Source organism: Nannospalax galili, unplaced genomic scaffold (assembly GCF_000622305.1).
Source record: "Nannospalax galili isolate Female #2095 unplaced genomic scaffold, S.galili_v1.0 scaffold2429, whole genome shotgun sequence".
NCBI classification, from domain to species: Eukaryota; Metazoa; Chordata; class Mammalia; order Rodentia; family Spalacidae; genus Nannospalax; species Nannospalax galili.
The window spans coordinates 36,836-49,083 of record NW_008358681.1 but is presented as its reverse complement, the minus strand read 5'-3'; the positions used below and the strand labels follow the sequence as shown (position 1 = coordinate 49,083).

The 12,248-nt window shown below is 48.0% G+C and overlaps 1 protein-coding gene across 1 annotated transcript in view; it reads right to left on the bottom strand.

Annotated features, from left to right (window-relative positions):
• Positions 1-12,208, bottom strand: part of LOC103724872 (acetyl-coenzyme A synthetase 2-like, mitochondrial) — a gene marked incomplete in the record, with an annotated part of 48,992 nt that extends 36,784 nt beyond the window's left edge. The window contains 2 exon segments of the mRNA XM_008822018.2: positions 3,547-3,643; positions 11,887-12,208. Of these exon segments, the coding sequence (XP_008820240.1) occupies positions 3,547-3,643; positions 11,887-12,208 (419 nt within the window).
• Positions 12,209-12,248: the final 40 nt, after the last annotated feature.

Here is a 12,248-nt window from a genome sequence, read left to right as displayed (position 1 = left end):
ATCTGGAAACCATGTCACCATCATCTCAGCAGGTGACAACCACAATGCCACAAGGTTTTGTTTTGTTTTTTTTTATAGTGCTGAGGATCAAATTCCAGGCTCACTGCTCTACCACTGAGCTACATCTTCAACTCTTGTTTTTTGTTTGGTGTTGTTTTGTTTTGTTTTGAGACAGAGTCTTGCTAGGTAACACAGTCTGGCCTCATATTTGAAATCTTCCTGCTTTCCATCTCCTGGTTGGGGATTACGGTTGTGCACCACTATGCCTGGCTGCACTGAGTTTCTTTAAAGGGCTAGTAGGCCAGTGGTGTAGTGTAGCTCAGGGGCATGGCACTTGCCAGTCATAATCAAGGCCCTGGATCTGATCCTTAGCAGAAAAAAAAAAAAACCCTAGGTTAAGAGTCTGGAACTTGACCTTTGAGTCTATGGGGTTTGTGACTATCCTGAGGCACCTTGAGTACCACGTACCACCCCCACGGAGCACCTGGGAGGAAAACACTCTATTTCAGAGTTAGTAGGATTGTGTGTGTGTGTGTGTGTGTGTGTGTGTGTGTCTGTCTGTCTGTCTGTCTGTCTGTCTGTCTGTGTACTGACAGGGTAATCAACAGCAAGTCAAATACCTAAAATGGCCAGGAAAATAGCTAACTAGTAGAATCCTTCACACACGTCCTGCAGCAATACTGTAGGAACATTTTGATCTAAGAGCAGACACAACCATGTAGTACTAAGCCAAAAGACATCTTCAAAATTATCTTGGACTAATTCTGCATATTTTAATTCTGCATATTTTTAGATGGACAGCTTAATAAACACTTTGCTTATGCTCAGAAGTATGTATCTGGCATGGAGATGCTTCATTCCCATGAACATAAAGTTGCTCTTGACTTTTATGAGCTGGCTGAAATCCTCAGCATTCCACATGGTTTACCTTTAATCTTTAACCACACATTTCTACAGAGTGCCAAAGACTGCTACATGCAGCCACAGGGTATCCCAATGACCTGCCCACCAGCAGTTCCAGGTATACCTGTGATGGCGAGGGAGGGACACCAATCTTCCAAGGAGCACCAGGGCAGGACCTGCTCAAGGCTGGTTCATGCCTCCACCCTGCCACAGATGGTGTTGATCTTTTACTGGAGGACAGTGCCCAAGGTAGCTGCCTCAACCCCTTTTTAGAAGGATATTTATTAACACACAAATGGAAAAGGACCCAAAGTCCTTAAGAAGTCACTCAACCAGCCAGTTTGTATGAGCAGAACTCTCTAAGTTTCCCTGTGCAGGAGCTATCTAGGGATCTGTTCATCTGGTTTGGTGAACCTCAGACTCCTGGCAGTAAGATGCTATGGCCTATGGGTCACATGGATTCTTCAGCCAGGTAACAGAGGAAAACCAATGTAGGCTCTGAACTTAGCCCATTCAGGGAAATGAGGTGGCAAAGGATGCTATAAACTTCCAGCTATGGTGACTACAATAACCTGAGGGCTGGTGGGATGGATAGATTAAAGGATAAGTGGACTAGTGCCCAACAGATGCTACAGCAGATTAAAAACGTCACTTCAGGGCTGAAGAGATGGCTCAGAAGTTAAGAAGGTGTACTGCTCTTGCAAAAGATCTGAGTTCAGTTCCCAGAACCCACATTGGGAAACCCACAACTACCTGTAACTCCAGAGGATCCAAGCCTTCTTTTGGAAACTCCATGGGCACCGACACATACAAACACACACACACACACACACACACACACACACACACACACACATACTTTCTTTTAACCATCACCTTGCTTTCTACAAAAGGCAGCTTAAGAACAGGTGTACCAAGATTAATCTGGGTCTCAGATAAAGCTAGAATTCCAGAAGCAAATGGGAATTGAGTGCTCAGTTGGCCCCAACTCACCTTAGGGTCCAAGAGTGATTGCCACGCTCAGAACCCTGGGGCTAGAACTGTCTCTTTGAACACTCTTCCTGTGTCCCCCTTATTCCCAAGTCCCAACTAATTTACTGTCTCTCTGCCCCCAGGACATGGTATTCCCCTTACCAATTGAACTTCAGTTTAAACATCCTCAGAGAAGACTTCACTCACTATTTAGCTTGAAGTAACTCTCTGTCATTCATTCTCTGTTTGTTATTGCAACACACTCTAATCATGACTAATAGAAAGGCACTCAACAAATACTTGCTAGATGATTGATTGGACATGGAAAGCCTGAAGCCACCTCCAGGAGAATAATCACACTGGAAGACCTGACAAGGGGAGGACACAGACTAAGGAACAAAGAACACATGACTGGGGTAAATGGTGGGCCTAAGACATCACTGGGCCTTTAGACAAAATGATGTTTTCAGTACTAGGGACAGAATACCTGTGAGGCAATCACTCCCTCATTGAGTCACACCCACCCTCTGCCAATAGGAAATTGAAGAACCAGTGTCCTCTCTGGTGGACCACAGAGTTTGTGAGGCAAATTCAGAGGCAGCAACCACAGGTAGTCAGTTACGTGAGAGTCCATGCAAATTCCCATCACAGTCTGTGGCCATACTTTTCTGGATGCACCTTACTTCATCTAAACCCATACACACTTGACACTTGGTGCCCACATAGTGCTCAGATTCCCTTTATGAAACCAAATAAATCAAGCTTTTAAAAACTCTTTCAAAGCTGGGTGTGGTGGCATATGATTTTAATCCTAGCACTCGGGAGGCAGAGACAGGAGGATTTCTGTGAGTTCCAGGCCAGCCTGGTCTATATAGCGAAAGATTTATCGTCCTCTTTTTTTTTTTTTTTTTTTTTTTTTTTTTAAAAAAAAAAAAAAAAAAAAAAAAAAAAAAAAAAAAAAAAACACTACTCAAATACTCAAAGATTTACATTATTGTCCCCCTATCACAGAAGGTAGCAAGAAAGGCCAAGTAGCTGGCATTTATGAATTTATGACACAGTAGCTATTTGTTGCCTGATTGGACCATTGCAGCAGAGGAGGGTAGGATGGTATGCAGAACCCTAAGTCAAATCCAGATCTGCGTGTGACCTTGGGCAGGATGATTAACCTCTGTGCAGTTCATATCAGTGATTAGAGACAGTAGTAGTGAGTCCCACAAGGAAGCTGTCCACATCCAGTCTCCCTCTCTTACTATTTCTGTCCTGGGTCCCTCTTAGCTTCCATGGATGAATTTGCCTTGTCTTATCTGGGTAAGTTCAGTCTCATGGTTCTGTTGGACAAATGCCACAGCCTACCTTGTCCACATCTCCTTTTCCTGAAACAAGAGAACAACCCCAAGGCTGAAACATCCCCCAGTGCTCAGACAACCCCTGTGTCCTCACCCAGACACAGCAGTAGAATTGGGTCTCCCCTGCGTGCTTGCTGGATTCTACAGGAATCTACAGGCATCAAGGATCGCCAAATAAACACAGGACCAGAGTCCTTCCAGACTGGGGGCTCCTTCATGTTAATGATCACAGAGCAGGAGTCATGTACGTACTCCAAACCCAAACAGCAGAAAGGCCCAGGCCCCCTTTGGGATGTTGAGAGCCCCAGGTGACACACAGTACCTGTAGGTGATCCTCACTTCAGTCCCAGGTTCATCTCTCTCCCAGATCAAAGCAACAGTCTCAGGGGACTTCTGCACATGCTGATCCAGGCAGTTGACTGTGCAAAGAAAAGTTAACAGATGTTATTCTGGATGCTTGAAAGGAGGGTGGAATGGAGTTTAATTTGATGTGGCTTGCTATTCTCGCCTAGAGGGACCTTGCCTCCTTTGCAGGAAGAGTGATTACCAGAGCTGTGAAACCAGATATCATCAGCATACAAACATGATCTGCAAGGTGACCTTCCACATAGACTCTGAGTAGCCACATAATTCCAGGGTCCTAACCCTGGCTGCATGTTGACATCAACCACCCAAGACTCCCTGTGTAATGGGCACTAAACTGGGCCTGCCAGTCTTGTTGTCAAGAAAGCTCTGCTCCCCACCCCCTCTGTTACCCAAACTCAGCTCACATGATTTGCTGGCAAAAACACAAGGTCAGAGGGCTGGCCGGTTTACTGTAAACCTGAGGATTAGTAGGCTCAGTTGCTCTGCTGACATCCTGTTCATTGATCATTTGATTTCAAAGGTGAGCTTAACTTGGAGTGGTTAACTCAGTGCCCCTTCCACCCAACCACATTCCCATCAGTAGCCTCTAGGTATTTGGAAGAAATCCTCCAAGGTGAACTGTGGCAGGTGTCATAACTTTTATCCAACAGAACAATGAGACTGAAGCTGCCCAGACAAGGCTAACCCAATCGCACAAGCTAAGAGCTACCTACGATGCAAACAGTGACAGCCAGAGCCTGGATATGGGCAGTGTCCTTGAAGGGCTCCCTATCAATATCTCTCATCACTGATGTGAACAGCACAGAAGTTAATCAGCTAGCTTAAGGTCACACAGTAGGGGATCTGGATTTGACTAGAATTCGCTCCAGGATCCCTCACACCACCCTGCCCTCCATTGTTACCCTAGAATGGTCCAAATAGGCAGCAAAGATCTGCTCTGTGCAGCAGGTGGGAGAAATCTGAGTCCTGTCCATGGCAAAGGGAAGAAGAGAGGTGAAGGGTGTGATCTCCCAGAGAGGTGAGACCTAGAACTGTGGAGAACACTGGGGCAGTACAGGCAGGTGAGACAAACACACGCATCCTGCTGTGTGTGGAGAAACAAAGCTGGCAGGGAGAACACTACCAAGAGAATTTCACAAATGTCAGCTGAGTGTGCTCCCAGGCTGAGTGTAACTTATACATGTGGGGCTTCTCGGGTTGACATGTGTGTATCTGTGCGTGCGTGCGTGTGCATGCGTGCGTGCACGCGTGTGTGTATGTGTGCGTGTGTGAAAATTAAGAAATCACAGATTTATGGCTTCTGAGAAGTCAGCAAAGAGGTTACGCTTTGGCACAGGGCTGTGTTCTCAGCTGCCTGGTTCTGGAAGTGACCCTGAGCTGGTTGTGACAAGCTGGGAAGAGTCACCTGTTTCAGAAAGTCTGAAGGAGAATCAGGAGAGAATTGGTTAAGTAAGAAGCCTGGGCTACTCAGGCCACCAGGGCACTAGTGACAAATGCAAGTCCTTCACCTGCATAGACCTGCGGAGAAGTCCCAGGGAATGTGTGCCATACTTCCCCGGAGAAGCCCTGCTCTCACCCACCCTGACCTTTGTCACAATGAAGAGTATCCTGATCAGATGCAACAGTAAGCAACCTTAGAGGGGTCCTGGTGACCTGGTGGGCCTGCCTCAGGCCCCAGTCAGGAAGTTGCAGGAGGACTCAGACCCCATTGTAGGAAAGGGTTGTCATAGTACATCGTCTGCTTCCATGGCACCCAGGGCATCCTGCTTCCCCAGAGAGTGGCTGCCTGACTTTGAACTGAGACCCTCAGCACCTAATAGCCCAGCAAAGCATCTTACCTGCTTTGTGCCAAACAAGAAGGCAAGGCTAGGACAGGGAATGAGGAAAGCCTGCCACAAGTAGAAAGCACCGGGGCATACCTGGGTGGCCAACACAACTAGCCATGTGCCCATCTTTTCCTGGGTCAATCGAGGTCACAAATCCAGACAGCACAGAATAGATCCCCAAATTCAGTGTTCCCTGGGGTGCTTCCCCTGCACATAGAAGGTGCTTGATCACTGGCTACCAAAGTCCCCAAAGACATTCCTCTCCCTGCTGGCCGTGCCCCATCCAAAGAGCTGCCCCTGTTCCAGGGCTTTTGCAGTGGTCTGTTCCCACCTGACACTGCTGCCTTGTCCTGTACATGCGCAGATCTCGGGCTACACTTCTTTCATTGCACACAAACTTATCTGTTCACTTAGACCTCTCATCCTGAGTGGTACCAGAGTCTCCCAAGAGCTTGTTAACCTATAGGAGCCTAGGCCCCATCGGACAAACCAGTCTCTGGCCTAGCTTGTACATTTTAAGCACAGTTTTGCTGCAGCCTGGCTGGTCCTGGGATCACACAGTAGCAGAAGCCTTTGTGTTTACATGTACACCCAATCTATATGTGGATTTCAAATTCCTGGAGATTTCATTCTTTCTCCTTTCGGGGGAGAGTAAAGAAAGGTCCTTGCCCTGTGTGACACCTGGTCATGCCTTACTAGCCAGCAGCCTGGAGCTGCCTGAAAATCCTCAACTCTGGCCACTGCCCAGCACTCACTAACCACAGACAATGTCCTTGTCATTTACTTAGTCTCAGCTTCCTAATCCACAGGGTGGTATAGTAACCCCTGACATTGGGTGGGACTAAGACTTAGTTGCTCTCTGAGAGTGTCCTAAGATGGGGTCAGAGGGTGTCACAACGTTTCCAAGGGAAATGCCAGCAGAATAACCCTGTTCCTTTCAGCCACCACAGTGCAGAACCTGACAGAGCTGTGACCCTAAAATGCCATGTTTGTGGTGGCTTTTAGCACATATTTATAATTTCTTCTACTGCCTCAGTTACAAGGAAGAAAAGAATGAAGGGAGAGGTAGGGCAGGGAGGAGAACAGGGAGAAGGGGAGAAAGGGAGGGAGAGAGGAAGGGACAGGGGAGAGGAGGAGGGAAGGAGGGAGAAAGGAAGGGAGGAGGGAAGAAAAGAAGGGAAAGAAGACAGGGAAGAGGCTCTCCTTAAACTTACAAAGTCTCTACATTAAAAAAAAAACAACAACAACTCAGTCGAAAGAACTAGGCAGTGAGACAAGAAAATTCCACCTCCAAGTATTTACAAGAAGAATTGGGCTGGGGCCCAGCACAACTGAAGGCCTAGCTCAAACCCCACCTCCTACTTTAAGCCTTCCAAATCCCTAGCACACAGTGATCTGTCTGTCCTCCCACTTCTCAGCTGGCCTACACACATTACACTTCCTTATTCTGCCCAGGAGTACCCATTCTGGGTACCATGCTACTTCCTCCACCACCTGGGTCACAGGGTCCTTTTACCAGAAGGACTCTTGGACAGCCACAATTTTTCCCCAGCAGCTGTGAAAACCTTGAGCAAACTGACCCAGTACAGATATATTCATTTGTTAAATTAAAAAATTATAGACCATAGTATTGGTCTAAACTCTAACACAGACCAGACCATAAATCAAAATGGAGTTGTTTGTGTTAAAGTTCCTATCACCAAGCTGAAACAAGGCTACTTGTCAGACCTTCAGAGAAATCAGGATTGGAGACTGGAAAAAGTCAGGCTTTCAGTGCGCCTGGTGGTGAAGTTGCCCTGTCTGTACCCTCACACAGAAAAGGAAAGCCAAGCTGGTCGTGGTGGTGCATGCCTTTAATCCCAGCACTTGGGAGGCAGAGGCAGATGGATCTCTGTGAGTTTGAGGCCAGCCTGGTCTACATAATTCCAAGTCAGCTGGGGCTACAGGGAGACCCTGTCTCAAAAACACCAAAAACAAATGAAAAAGGAAAACCAAAGGAGCCTGGGTAAATCACCCACTGTTTTCTTATTGTCCTGCCCCATCCCTTGCAAGGGACCAACCAATCAGCTTTCTGATCTCTATTGTGCTCTCTTCAGCCCTTCTTAGTCTGCAAAACCCAGCACCTCTGCTCAGTCCATCCCAAAAACTTCATCCATTTTACAGGGCAAAATATCACCCTACTGATAATGTTAGCCACATCATTGTAATTCTGCCCTCCAGCAGTGGAATTATGGTCTATCCGCTGGAGCACAGGTGCTGTGACACTGTTTCTGAGGCCAGACCCTTGTTTCTCCATCTGTACAACAGGACACTGACCACTCTGTGTTTACATCACAAGCATGGGATTTGGTCCTTGAGCGCAGAGTCCCAGCTAGCCATGGGCTCCATCGCATTCCCTAAAACACAGCCCAGTCCAGGACCTAACACAGCCTGTGAGCAGTTAAGCTAATGCCTGCTAGTCATGGATTTTCAGTTTTAATGAAAAAATAAATAATTGCAGGAATGTTATCACTTCCTTTATGTAGGAATTTTCAAGAACTGCCCCCCCAAACTTCCAAGGCTAGGAATGGAACCCAGGGCCTCCCACATGCTAAATAAATGCTCTACTACCGAGCTACACCCCCCCAGTACAAGCGCTCTGGTTGGTTGTTTAAATATATCCCACTCACACAGGCCAAACTGAAGTGAACTCAACACACAGTTTCGATCTTAATGAAAAGAAACCAGGGAGCTGATATGCACAAAGAATTCACAATGGTTTTCTTTAAATAGAAAACCTCGCCGGCACATTTTGAGATGTTGTGTCAGTCCCAAAAGTTGTATTTGCCAACTTTCCAGAAGCATCTTCTATTTAAAGTAAGCCATGCCTCTGACAACTAGGAGGAATTCAGAGATTCTTCTAGAAGTCTTGCTTCTTGAGATTGGGCCTACATTTTCATTTGGTGTTCCCTAAAAACTTAGACAAGCTTTTCTGCCATCCTAGCTGCATCAACCTTCTGAATCACTGCCATCGAGGAAAGAGCACCTGCAATCTTGCAGTATTCCAAAAAGCATGAAGAGGGCTGGGGTGGCACTCAGCAGCAGAGCACCTGCCTAGCCTTTTTGAGGCCCTGGATTCCATTCTTAGCACAGCCAAAAAAGCAAAAAGCACCCAAGAAACCTCCCAGTGTTCAATGGGTGGCTAAAAATAATTTGTACTTTTGCTACAGTAAGAATGCACACATTCTTACATTACATCAGAATCAACATTTGGAGTTCGGAAAAAAAGAGATTAGACACATGTGATATGAGCAGCACACAACCATGACTCTCTGGTTCTGGATTTGTAACTTCCTCGCATCCTGAGTTTATATCCACAGAGCAAAAATAACTGTGGAGCCCTACAGAGAACAGAGCCGAAAGTTTGAGGCAGAAAAGAATCCATTTTACAATATAAAGTTTCCAAACACTCTTGTACAAAGTATTTTCCATAAGGCATTACAGGCAAGTCAAGGAAGGTTCTAGAACTGTACCTCCCCACCCAGCCAAGGAACCTCCAATATTACTGCCCACTGGGCTGTCACATCTTGGGGTTGATAGAGTATGTGGTGACAGCCATTTCAGGTACCTGCGTGTCCTACAACTCTTGCTTCCCACCCATCCTGGGTTGATTGGGCTCTAACTCATGGAGTTCAGTTCAGATGGACATGGTTCTCAGCAGCACTTGTGAAGGGCAAATTCAAGGTCACTGCTTCCCAAATATTTCATTAATAATTAACACTGGCCAGTGGTTGGGGCTGCAATGTGCTAAAGACAGTGCTGAGAGTTTTCCAAGCTTTATCTCATTTAATCCTAACAAGAGCCCAGGCTGGGTGCACTGAGAGCCACATTTGATAAAGAAACAAGTGCAAACAAGCGCCCTCCCCACATTGAACAGGCAGCTCAGAAGAAACCTAGGAATTTCTGCATTGGTCTTTTGACCCTCTTGACAGAGGGCCTCCCATGAGCCTAGCCATTACACTGTGGGAAGCCTGGTGTGATTTGGGGGACAAGTTTCAGCTGAGCTCAGCCTGAAATTCCATGAGTCCATTCTATATAGTTATGTTGAAATAACATAGGCATGCTAACTTGACAAACAAAACAATTTATTTAGCTCATAGATCTAGAGCCCACATTTAGTGACAGGTTTTTGCTGAGAAAATCCTGAGATGGGGCAGAGCATCGCATGGCATGAGTCAGGGTCGGGGGAGGGGTATCCCATGTGTCTGTATCTCTTCTGGCCTCTCCTTCTAATAAAGTCACCAGATTCCAGGCTGATGGCTCTGCCTGATGACCTTGCGTAACCCTAGTCACCTCCCTTATAATACCTCACAATGAACTGCAAACTAACCATAACACCAGCCGAGGCCCCACGCTTGAAAGAAGCCAGCAGATAGGACGCCCACTCCAGATGTCTAGGAGAAGAGAGCCAACCACTGGGCCCTGTCCAGAGTCCTGACCCAGGACCTCAGTAAAAAAAAATGATTACTGTCCTGCACTATTAAATTTGGGGGCAGTTTGGCATGCAGCAATGGTAACTACAACAGAATTCCTGGACACACTACTGTCTTTATTCCACAGATAAAGAAACATGGAAAGCACAGCGTAGGAAGGACTGAAACCTTGGGATTGTAGCTCAAAAGGCACAGCAGAAACCACCAGACTGCTGTACTAAGCAACGGCCAGGGTGGTTAAGCACAGATGCTGGATTCCCGAACACACACACCTGGGGATCTAGGGTGGGCCCCAGAATTCGCATTTCTAAAAAGCACCTACAGAATGCTGCTGATCAAGGACCAAGCTTTGAGAAGCACTAGTCTAGAGATCCCTGACACTGGCAAAGGACAGGGATGCTGCTGACGGATAAGCATCCAGGCATGCTGGTTCCCCAGCAGAAGCTGTAGGGAAGCTGCTTTACCGAAGGTCAGCTTGCTGAAGAAGCTCAGCCTCCAGCCCAAGCAGCTGTGAGGTGAAGGAAAATGAAGCCAAAGAATTCCTTACTGACCACGCCCGAGCCTGGCTTACCACTTGATCCATCCCACTCCTTATCAGCTGCAAATGTGCAGACAACCAGCATGGCCGTCCCAGTGGCCTTGGCCTCTAAGCCCAGGGAGGTTCCCAAAGGAGTTGCACACTTTATGCCCTCTTTTCTACAAATTGTTTTACTTGCTTTAAAGACTCATTCCATCAGTTCTGCAGACGCAAGAATTCTTCCACAGAGTTCAAGAACTTGCTGACTCAATTCTAAAGAAAAAAAACTTATCTAGTTAAAGACTCATTTAGATTAAACTTGCCAAGTAATATACAATATGGAAGAAAAAAAAAAAAAAGGCTGGTCCAAAGTTTAAGATTCTGTGCTTGAAAACACAGACACACCGCAGAAGTTCGTCTTTGAGCTGCAGTTCTGGAACCCAGAACACCCCACCAATAAGTGCTGAGTTCCATGTCTCCCAGCACTGTGCTCTCACGGCCAGCCTAACAGGTGAGCATTACTATCCCATTTTACAAATGGGAAGACTGAGATTCACAGAAGTAGAAAAACTGGGATAGGTAAAATGCAGACACCAGACTCTACCTTCAAGTTTGGTTTTAGAACAAAGCACCGCTTTGCCTCAACAACCTTCAGTTCCTTCCTTAGGCACCCCAGATCTATTCAACCCCTCACCCCCAACCTGCTGGAAGGCAGAAGCCCCTTGAGCCCTGCTGGCTGCAAGGCTCCACCTCTCCAGGTGGCTTCACTAGAGGTCCAGTCTGTAAGTCCAATTCTTACTGCAGTTCTCCCCTAGTGGGCTTCTCAGTGCCTCAGTGGGTGGCTCATATCGGTGCCCCTAAACCTTAGCAGTACTGGATCCAGGCTCGGCTGAAATCAGACAAATCGTGACTGGTGGAGCTAGATGTAAAGCACGACTTTTAAGCAGGACTTTTGTCTTTTTGGAGGGTGGGGCAAAGGCATTGTCTGGCTATATTGCCCAAGCTGACCTTGAATCTCCTGCCTCAGCCTCCTGAATGCTGGGGTTACCCACCTGTGACATTGCAGAAGTGTGTCTTTGAGGTGCAGTTCTGGGACCCAGAATTTCCCGCCCACAGGCCAGAAAATCCCTCCCCCAGCTGCTGGAACATTCTTCTTCCTGCACCCACCACAGTTCTGTTTACACTCCAGGGTTTGTCCCCAAGGGAGCTGGTGGTGACAACCTACACACTACTGGCCACCAAACCGGGTATTCTGGGCCACCGGCCTTGAACTAGTTGCAGATTGAGACGGGCACCTGGTGCTGCGCTGGCTACAGTCTCTGGGGCGGGTGGGATGCAGGGCAGGGTGACGTGACACAAGGATTCAAGTGGGTGATGAAGAACACTGGACGGAGCGGTCAAAGCCCCCCGGGGACAGCTGCTGCTGACTGGGGCCTCCAGAGTCTCTACAGAACCGAGTTGGTGCCCTGCAGCCCACTCACCGGACACATTCAACTGGCCTCCCAAGAACCAGCCGATCTTGCCCTTACTGAAGTCGCAGTCCCAGACGGTGTGGTAGGGGGTGTCCCAAATGAGCGTGTCACGCGCCATTGGCCCCCAGAAGGCGGCCGGCTCTCGGGCAGCTTGAGCGCTCAACGCCGGGTAGGAGCCGGGCGGTGCGGTGGCGGGAACGCTGCGCAGGAGCCGGGTGGCAACCGCGCGGGACGCGGTCAGCGCGCACGGCGGCCATGCAGACGGCCCCGAGCGCCCGAGCAGGCCGCCCAGCAGGCGCCCCATGCCGCTGCCCAGGCTGCGCGCCGCCATCTCGCCCGATGCCCCGCGGCGGGGGCGGAGCCCGGGCGGC